Consider the following 11,375-nt stretch of genomic DNA (forward strand, 5'->3'; position numbering starts at 1 on the left):
GCAATTTGCATCAGCATCAACAATGACTAAGTAAAAGCTGAATGAATGAATGTTAACGACACCCCAGCACCAAAATATCACCATCGGTTATTCAGGCACAGCAGAAGCAATGAAGACAACTGTGGGGGGGGGGGGGGAAAGAGGAGGGGGTGAACCAAGATCAAAGCAAAGTTTTCTAAGAGGGTTTCTGAGTAACATGCTCCCCCCGTTTAAAATTTTGAAAACTACACGTACTGTTTTTTTTTTTTTTATTTCTGAAATGCCATTTCCTGAATTTTACAAGTTAAAATTCAGAATTTACTACCAATAATAATGTTTGTTTCCCACGTGCCTGCTATTGGGTGTCAAACAAAGGTAAGTACATAAAAAGTATACACTGAAGTAAATTTGAGTAAACACTGATTCAGAGAGTAAAATCAATTAACCCTTTTAGCGCCAATAATTTTGCTATGCTGTACTAGTCCAATATTGAAAAATTGCAGTATATTAACATCCTGTTTAATGTGCATATGACTGCTTTTTGACGGAAATTTATTGTCGTATTATTGAGTTATACAAATGTTAGTATATAACTTCATTATCTCGCCTTCATGTAAAATTCTTTAATCTCATTGGTTGTTTGCCGTTGGACAAATCCCTTATACCCCTGTGGGCGGAGCCAAATTCTCTTATACTCCGTCTGTAATTTCCAAAAGTTTCCAGCCACCCCAGTTAATGCTAAAGCAATAATTACATTATAAATAACATTGATAATCAATCAAGTATACATAATTAAATTTTATTTTTACTATAAAATAACCACTATTTCATACTTTTTAAAAGCTGCAATGTTTGGAACTCGGGACCACCTAATTACGGTTGTGTTGTTATTGTATTATGTGCGATTTAGAAATATTGGTGTGTTTTTTTGTTTTTTATTTTTAATATTTTTATTTTTTTACTACATACATTTGTGATAAAAAAAAAGTTTATTTTTTATTTTTTATTAATATCTGTTTCAGACAATTTCGTACTATAAACATTTTGAAGTTAAAAACTCCGTTTATATTCGATTGGAACTATTTTTCCGGTCACTGGCAAAGTGGGTTTGGTGTTGTGTCCGTGGTGGTACGGCTCCGTTAATAAATTGTTAAACAATGCATTGTCTGGCGTTATTTTGATTATTTGGCTATATGGTTTAACATGTCGGCAAGATAAATTCATTGTAGAAGCATCTCTCGGGGTATATGGCTTTTTATATACATAAAAAGCCATATACCCCTCGTGATGCTTCTACAACTTATATTGTTAACTCCAAAATGTGGAAATTGGCATATACTGTGTTTTGGAAATAAGCGCATCATTTATTATGTGATGACATGTACTACCTTGCTTAAAGAATGACGTAATGAACCGGCCTCGGTGGTGCAGTGGTTAAGCCATCGGACTACAAGCTGGTAGGTAGAGGGTTCACAGCCAGGTACCGGCTCGAACCCAGAGCAAGTTCTTAAGGGCCCAATGGGTATGTGTAAGGCCACTACACCCTCTTCTCTCTCACTAACCACTAACCAACTGACCCACTATCCTGGACAGACAGCCCAGATAGCTGAGGTGTGTGCCCAGGATTGTATCTACCAATCACAATTTTAAGTAAATATTTGATACTTGATGTATCTACCTGCTTTGTTCCAACAGAGAGCTACCCGTTCTGCCTTGAAGAAACTCTTGTTTGCTATAGCTGCTGTCTGACCACCGAAATTAGGATATCGGTAGACTCGCACATAGGACGGCTGACCCTGTACAAATACACAACAACAGTTATCAGCTTACTATGTCAAATCAGAAGGAAGGAAATGTTTTATTTAACGATGCACTCAACACATTTTATTAAGGGTTATGTGGCATTGGATATATGGTTAAGGACCACACAGATATTGAGAGAGGAAACCCGCTGTCGCCATTTCATGGGCTACTCTTTTCGATTAGCAGCAAGGGATCTTTTTATATGCACCATCCCACAGACAGGATAACACATACCACGACCTTTGATATACCAGTCGTGGTGCACTGGCTGGAGCAAGAAATAGCCCAATGGGCCACCAAACATGGGTCGATCCCAGACCGAATGCGCATCAAGTAAATGCTTTACCACTGGGCTACGTCCTGGCCATGTCAAATCAGAATCACATACAGACATACACACTGACAGACAGACTAAGTCAGACAAACAGACAGAGTGAGACAGACTAACAGACAGGGGACTACTTCACAAAGTTCTCTTAAGCTACACCATCCTCAGTGGCACAGTGGTTAAGCCATTGGACTACAGGCTGGTAGGTACACGGTTCGCAGCCCGGTACTGGCTCCAACCCAGAGCGAGTTCTTAAGGGGGCTCAATGGGTAGGTGTAAGGTCACTACACCCTCTTCTCTTTCACTAACCACTAACCAACTAACAACTAACCCACTGTCCTGGACAGACAGCCAAGATAGCTAAGGTGTATGCCCAGGACAGCGTGCTTGAACCTTAATTGGATATAAGTTGAAATGAATCTTAAGCTACATTGTCCTTACAAGTCTTTTTGCATTGCACTTCAGCATCACAAGTTGCTAGAGTTTAATAAATATGGTCTCAGATGATTAGTGATAAGACCTGACCTGATAGGTGAAATAGAAACAGACAGAAATTTTAAAACAATTAACAGAATGGTGTGGGAGGAACAATATCAGTCCAAGCCTAGTATCAGTGTTTCCAGAGTGACTCTTCGGGACTTACATACATGTAACCTGCCTGAACCCTGTCACTTTATCATATCAAAAACAAAATAAAATAAGGGTTCTTTTGTTTAGGGACACCACTAGAGCATACTGGCTATTGGCTGTCAAACACTTGGTAATTGTTACATGTAGACTTCAGAGGAAATTCTGCTATATTTATTTCATCAGAATCCTGGGGTCTTTTATATGCACTTTCCCACAGACAGGACTAGGGTCTCCACGAGTACTCGGGCATGGGTCGAGTCTAGCAAGACTTGAGTCTGTTCACAGGACTCAAGTACCCGTACAAGGTGGAATAAAATTATCAACTATAATACACTGGACAATGTAGGACAATAATTTCAGCAGTAGATAATCAACGATATAAGTTACACAATAATTATAAGATCATGCGCTAGTTTCTCTTTTTAAACTGGCTGTCCATCCATCACATCACTGAACATATCAACCAGTTTCTAAATGCAATACAATGGCATGATTTGGCATCCACGTTCAGCCTGGAATTAAGATGCATAATGTTATTTAACTTTATTCATTAATCTCATTATTATCTAGTTTAAGTGTCGGGTACTCAGGTCCGGGTCGGATATGACCCTCGAGTCCAATATTTTGGACCCGTGGAGGCCCTAGACAGGACAGGACAGGACAGCACATACAACAGCCTTTGATATACCAGTCACGGGGCACTGGTTGGGATAGGAAAAAAGCCAATCCACTGATGGCATTTGACCTTACGATCTAAGCACCTCACTCAAGCACTCTGCTGACAGAACTAGATCCTGCATTCTAACATTTCTAAAGATTTGGGGGCAGAAAGAGAAATGATACAACCTCAGACTGTACAGAAGAAAGAAAAAAAGAAAGAAATGTTTTATTTATTTATTTAACGATGCACTAACACATTGTATTTATGGTTATATGGCGTCAGACATATGGTTAAGGACCACACAGATACTGAGAGAGGAAACCCAATGTCGCACTTCATGGGCTACTCTTTTCGAGCAGCAGGGGATCTTTTATATGCACCATCCCACACACAGGGTAGTACATACCACGGCCTTTGATATGCCAGTCATGCTGCACTGGCTGGAATGAGAAATAGCCCAATGAGCCCACCGATGGGGATCAACCCCAGACCGACTGCACATCGAGCGAGTGCTTTACCACTGGGCTATGTCCCACCCCGTACAGAATACAAAATACCTTGCTTCCAGGAACATATGCTGCCACCATGTAGGGTTTGGGGCACAGAGCGATGCTGTACTCGGAGACCTTCTGAAGATGTAGCTTGTTTTTGATGGCGTCTGGCAAGAGAAACAAGTATACAACATGATAAAACGCTACAACTCCCCCTTACTGGGGTTTCTGCCAGAAACATAATTCGGGTATAGCACTATGGAATTGAATTTTCAGAAAGAGTCATTAATTTTGTCAAAATGTCAACTTAAAAAAATTAAATCTGCACAAACATGTGGGTATGGCATCATACCCAAATAATATTTTTGGGGGGGATGGGATTTGACCTGTTTTACCCTCAGGCAGAAACCCTGCTTACACAGCACAGGGAGTTTATACTAAAAACTAGAAAAATAGAGACTAATAATATAATACTCTAATAATAATCTTATATACAAAGGTCCCATTTTTAAATTAACAGTTTCTGATCATTCTGATCACTTCTCCTCTTTTCATCCGCACTGCCGACTGTCTTCTTTGTACTAACCTGATGTCACATTCTACAATTCTCGGATCCAGTCGACTACCTTACAAATATCATACTAAATACTGCATACAAAGATGAATTCCATAAATACAACCATAATGGCAGGGAACATTTTCGCGTCGCGATGCACTACATAAATTTCAAAGATCATTACACAATTTTAAAACATTAAACAGAAGTTGCTAATCAAATTTCAATTGACGAGAAATCTCTCTAATAAAGATTTAGAAAACAAAATGTTCCCTAAATGGATGTCATCCATCTTTGTTATTTAACACAGGAATGGTTATATACCCATGTCTTGCCCACTGGACTGAATTAGTCAGCTTTTGCATGGTGCTTGATAAATCTGTCTAGTACCCCGGTGCTGGGCGATTTCTACAAACACATGACGTCATAACTCATGGTTTTCAGAATTCTGTTTGCCATTTCACGATGTTAACGTAAACAAAAATGCAAAAATGTCACAAAAGCTGAAAAATACTAACATCGCACAATGAGCTTTACATAACAAACATTTGGAACGTCACTGTAGTATAGATAATAGAAGTACCAGTGATAAAGTGAAAGTAGCATCGCCACCACAAAATATTAGTGTCAAATTGTGGTCTTTCTTTTTATGTTATTATAAGATTTATTTTTATTAATCTAATCATGCACCAATGAGTAACCTGTTTTATAGTTCAGAGGAACTGGACATTTATTGTTTGGGTTTTTGGTGGGTTTTTTTTTTTAATCTGCTGTATACTAAATTTTACATATCAGTGACAAATGGTAGCCTTTATTTGTTATTTATAAAATAAAATTATTAGTCTAATCACGCACCAGGGAATGGACATTTTTCCTCCAAATCTATTTTGTTTCTGTACTGGGCTGATATTTAGTCCTTTTACAATAGTGTTAACTTCCGCAAGCTGCACAGAGGTTCTAGAATACGGTGGCCCGATGCCCGAGGGCAGTGGTTTTTAGATTCGGGCAACTAAAAATTAATTTTTGCGATCCCGATGGCAAGTGGTGAATAATAATAATAATAATAATAATAATAATATAATCTACAATGCTACGATCATACGAAAACAAAAGAAACATCTACAAGTCATTTCTTTCAATTTGCAAGCATTAAAAAAACTGTTTTAAAAATGTTTTCTTTTGTATTTTGTTTTAACTTTATGTTTGAGCAAAAAATTATGTATTTAAAATATAATTTCAACGTAACTTTGAGGTAACCCATCAGGTAATCCACAGGTTATGCAAATATAATTCATGTAACCGAACAATTGGTTACCTAGGTCAAAAACCATGTGAACCAACTTCTGGTTACCTCAGATTACGAAATATTGTCCCCTGTACACAGTGGTCATATTTTGGGGGGAAAGCTCAGTTTAAGGCCACCACACCCCATGTAAACTTTCTTTGAGTTTGATTGTTAGTTTTAAAGAATTAACTATAGTCTGTTCCATCCTCCCACAAAAATGTGTTTTTTGTAAATAATTTCAGTTTTGTTTGACACTTGTAGAAGAAAAGTAAAGGTGTTTTAGAAATAACAAAAACATTCAATTTTTATGTGCACTTTAGAAAATAATAGGCTCAGAAATAAATAACTTGTAGTAAATTCCTGTAGGACAGACTATATTTAAATATAATACTAACCAAACTTGTTGTCTTCATAGAACTGTAGCTCGTTGTTGACATTTCTACCACAGATTGTGTCATCCTTACTCCACTGAGGGCACCTAGAAATATCCAAATACATTTTTATTAACTGGCACTTTCTTTTATTAGCCGAGGATCGGGCTCAGTCAGGAGAACGCTTGCCTGGGATCGAACCACCACAGTGGAACAGTGCCGGGAGTGCTGCGTCGTGGGATCGAACCACCTCAGTGGAACAGTGCCGGGGGTGCTGCGTCGTGGGATCGAACCACCTCAGTGGAACAGTGCCGGGAGTGCTGCGTCGTGGGATCGATCCACCTCAGTGGAACAGTGCCGGGGGTGCTGCGTCGTGGGATCGAACCACCTCAGTGGAACAGTGCCGGGGGTGCTGCGTCGTGGGATCGATCCACCTCAGTGGAACAGTGCCGGGGGTCCTGCGTCGTGGGATCGAACCACCTCAGTGGACCAGGCCTCTTGAGAATTGAAAATCTGCGAGACCCATTTATCGGTTATGCAGAAATAAATCCATGTCACCCATTTCTCTTTTGCTTAACCCGTTATATCCATGTAAATGGTGCTCAAATTTTTGTGCGAACAAAAAATAGGTTACGCAAAATTAAAATTTGTGAGACCAACGTGCGAAAAAAACACCTGTTCTCGCAATTTTCAGAGACATGTGGACCCATTCCTTAATTGGGTTTTTTCCATCCCAATCAGTATACCATGACTGGTATATCAAAGGTCATGGTATGTGCTGTCCTGCATGTGGGATAGTACATATAAAATATCCCTTGCTGATAATGGAAGTACGTAGCGGATTTGCTGTAAGATTACGAGTCAAAAATTATCAAATGTTTGACACCCTAATAGCTGATGATTAGTAAATCTATGTCATCATCTCACAGACAGAAAAACACATACCACGACCTTTGACGTATCAGTCGTGGTGCACAGGCTGAAATGAGAAATAGCCCAATGGGCCCACCGATGGGGATCGATCCCAAACCGGCCGCACATCAAGCAAACGCTTTACCACTGGGCTACATCCCGTTCCCAATCAATATCGGTCTATAAAATTAATTCAATGCATTTCTGATCATTTCTTAAAATATATTTGTTCATACATACATGTACAAAATTAACCTCCAGTTTGGGTTACTAAAAACATTAGAACAAATTGAATATACAAACACTCATATTCTAAACATAAAAATGTCATCACATTGGAAAAAATAGTAGGATTATGTCCTCATTTCATAATGTTAGACATATAAGGTTAAACAAAATAACTGTCTGGACCCGGTAACACAAAGCACCATACACAATGTGTGTCGTACGTCTGACATAAGTGTTACGAGTGCTTTGTGTTACCGGGCCCTGGTCTCTGGTCAGCGAGCATATAAATTTTGACCCTTGCATGTCAACATTTTATAAAATAAATTTCACGCAGTATGACAAAGATTTTTGTCCGGCTATTCTTGCTAGGACATAAAATCGCATTTGGAGCCAAAATGCTGGCTTGGGCCATTAACTTTTTTTCTCTCTAAAACTGGTCATGTTGTTCTAAATGAGTAGTATGTCTTGTTTTTATAATATTTGCGGTCAAAGTTGAAGTAATAAAAGTTGTCTTGGCTGTATGGAAAATGTAAAGGAAAATATTGAGGGTACCAAGGCAAGGGACGTGGCACCATGGCCATGGAGGATGCACCAAGGCAGATGAGGATAATCCTAAATATACTCACCTATTCTGTACAATCCTTAGAGAAAAAAGAAAAAGCACGGGGAAAAACAAAAAAAAGCTGCATCACTGCATCAATCCTGGAACTTTGGTCTGACAAGAGAACAACTTTTGGGGGGTGGGGGGGGGGGGGGGGGTGGCTAAAACAATGTCTTACCAGTTCATTTGTTTCTTCTGAATGAATGCTTTGGCCTGTTCTCCTGTCTTAACATCCCACAGGAATAAGTTTGGACGTCCAGCTTTAGTGTTTTGATCCACTGTAAGAAGAAAAAAAGAAAAACATAAATGAATGATTTATTCAGAATGCAAGATCATCTACAATTTTTATGTTCATAGTTATGGATTTTAGAAAAACATGTTTTATTTGTAAAAAAAAAGTCAAAAACATCTAAAAACAAAGCAATTTTATTTACTTGTTCAAATTACAGTCTATAGCTTTGCATAAGTCCCAGTACACATATACCAGGCATCTCCCCCCCCCCAAAAATAAACCCCAAACAAAACAACCTACATTAAATTTAAAAAAGAAAAAAAGTAAAATAGTGGCCTTACCCTCATTTCTGACTATATGTTTGAATGACATACATGTATCAAATGCTTGACATCCAACGATTAATAAATCAATGTGTTCTAGTGGCGTCGTTAAAGAAAACCAAGATTAACTCTGCTATGGGGTTACTCACCAGTATACGGAGTCCATGTTGCTAAGATATTGCCCTGAGAAGAAAATTTTATCTGAGATACCTTTGGATTGTCTATTACATGGAGACTTTGATGGGTTGACGTGTCCACAATGTGCACACTGAAACATAAAACATTAAATTATATATTATATGTTTTAGAATAGAACGCGAAAACCTGTACACAACACACTATCATTTGGCGTGTCCTTACTTGATATAGCAGCTTAATATAGTCTAGTTTAGGAAAAAGTTCCTCATAAAACAAAATACTACAAAATTGTGATATGCTTTTTGAAATCTTTCTTTGATGATTACACGTAGGCTGACCTCTGTAGTATTTAAGCAACCCATTGGTTTCAAGCTACTTAGTACATGTATATGCTTAGTCAGACTTTAAACCTTTTTGGCCGCCACTTAGTAAACTTTGTTTTGTTTTCTTAGTTAAATAGTCTGATACCCTTTATTTTTAGCAGTCTGTCTAAATTGCTCCAATCACCTTCAACTTTGGATGAGCAGTCAAATTTTTTTACCAGACATGACTTTCTCAACTTTACTAAATTTTTCCAAATTCCACCCACCTCAAACTCCCTCTCTCCCTCCTGCCCCGGAATTATTGGTCACTGGCGATGTCAGAGGCTAAGTCCGGGGTAGACGTGCCTGAACCTTCAGGATATGAGCACGTTAATAGAGTTCCCTTCCTTCCCTACACGTATATATAGCAGTTACTGATAACAACTGTTCAAGTGGTATGGTGCCGTAACAGGGCCCAACAAATTTTCATATCTCCTAAGTTCAAGGGCCATAACTCTGTGAAAAGTGGGTAAATCAGCATGAAATTTAAACTTAATCTGTAATAGTACATGACAAAGCTACATGTTGATATACAATTTAAACTCAATATCTTCAAGCTTTGTAAAAAAAAAAAAAAATGTCTGGAAAACAAATTTTCGTATTTCCTAAGTTCAAGGGCCACAACTGTCAAAAATTAGTAAATCGCCATAAAAGTCAAACTTGATTTGTAACAGTACCTGATAAAGCTATACACAAAATTGCAGACCAATATCTGGAGGCATTGTGAAAACAACATCTGGAAAACTATATGTGGGACAGGCGGACAGACAGGAGGACGGAATTTAAATAGATTTTTCATGATATAGTTTCCTTTGGACGTCAGAATACAATAGAAATTTGTTTCTATTTGCTGAACCTACATACTGAATACATGTAACTTACACATTTGTCACATTTTCAAACATATTAATAGACTCAATCATATGTGATCATGTGAGAGAAAATGTACCCACGACATGGTTTGAAATTTCCACCACCAAGGGTGTACTTTTCTATCCCACATGACTGCATTTGATGGAGCCTTTTCCTCCCATCCATTCGATAAATAAACCATTATTTTACACAAACAAATAAAGATGGCTGAAAAAGTAAGTTCTTTATGTGACCATTTTATCATAAACTACACTACACGGATGTTATTAATAGCCGGCACCCAGAGATTTTTTGCCGGCTATCGAATCAATTGTCGCCGGGTATCGAACTTCCAATAAACGATGCTTGTCAACTTTTTGTTGATTAATGGCCGCCTATAATTTGATTTTCACCTGCTATTTTTTTGTTTTAATGACATCACTGCACTATCATATTTGCTGCATCTGTTTCGTGTGCTAAATATAATTTAACACTACAAATTAACTAGATAGCTTTTATAATGAAGGTTTTAATAACAAAATATTGATCTGAAACTAACCAACTCGCATTAATATGACGTCATATATTACCAACGATATACTAGTACTCAGGGTTTCCAGAAATTTTTTTTATTTCACTAGCCATGGGATCAGTGATTTTAAAAATCCACTAGCCATGGGATCAGCGATTTAAAAAATTTACTAGCCATGATTAAAAATTCATTAGCTCTACTTGAAATAAATACAATTTTACTAATAGTAATACTGAGATATGGCACTTAAAGAGGGAGATAGAGCTTAAAACCTCTTAGATTGGGGTGGGAAGAGGGAGCAGGATATTCATATTTACAAAATAAGACTTAAATGCAGTATTTGACACAGTTTTGTTTTTCATGAGCCATCGGGCTAGTTATGTTACCCTAGTTATTTACTAGCCCAACACTGAATATCACTAGCCATGGGCTACCATAATCTTGAACCCTTGAGTACTACTCCCAATGTTAAATTCAATGACGTCATAGCCCATACAAGACAGATTTATTCCATATGGGCTGATGTCATGGAATGGGTCTGTCTTGCATAGCTTGGGATGGGAGAAAACTTAAGTTTCACACCAGATGTGTATTTTTTGTGCTGGGGTGTCATCATACATTCATTCATATTAAATACCTTTCTGGATTGCACCAGGCAAACAAGGAACCATCTTGACTAAAACACATAGACCTGCAGTTGTTGTTGTCATCTCTATAAAATATATAATAATAAAAACATAAATAATTCAATATGTATATGGTCTGTATATATAAGTTTATGAGATCACACCAATTTACATGTACCGGTACATACATACATACATACATATATATATACACACACACACACATACATGTATATATAATAATATTATATATATATATATATATATATATATGTGTATATATATATACATACACACACACACACACATACATACATGTATATATATATATATATATATATATATAGAGGTTATTACCAGAGTGTTTTTTGGTATCGTCAATATCATATATTAGGAATAAAAATTGTATTATGCGAGCCTCTGGCGAGCATAATACATTATTTTTATTCCTAATATATGATATTG

At 37.4% G+C, this 11,375-nt stretch overlaps 1 protein-coding gene across 1 annotated transcript; it reads right to left on the minus strand.

The window, feature by feature from the left end:
* Positions 1 to 1,657: 1,657 nt before the first annotated feature.
* LOC121366654 (eukaryotic translation initiation factor 2A-like) lies at positions 1,658 to 10,999 on the minus strand (the record flags this gene model as incomplete). Its single annotated transcript, XM_041491016.1, has 6 exons — positions 10,922 to 10,999; positions 8,550 to 8,668; positions 8,024 to 8,123; positions 6,129 to 6,211; positions 3,959 to 4,059; positions 1,658 to 1,775 (listed from the first exon to the last, which is right to left on the minus strand). Coding segments are annotated over exons 1-6 (571 nt in total), but the record flags the coding sequence as incomplete, so codon positions are not given.
* Between the last annotated feature and the right edge of the window lie 376 nt (positions 11,000 to 11,375).

The sequence above is a fragment of the Gigantopelta aegis genome, unplaced genomic scaffold (genome assembly GCF_016097555.1).
Source record: "Gigantopelta aegis isolate Gae_Host unplaced genomic scaffold, Gae_host_genome ctg6496_pilon_pilon, whole genome shotgun sequence".
Classification (NCBI taxonomy): Eukaryota; Metazoa; Mollusca; class Gastropoda; order Neomphalida; family Peltospiridae; genus Gigantopelta; species Gigantopelta aegis.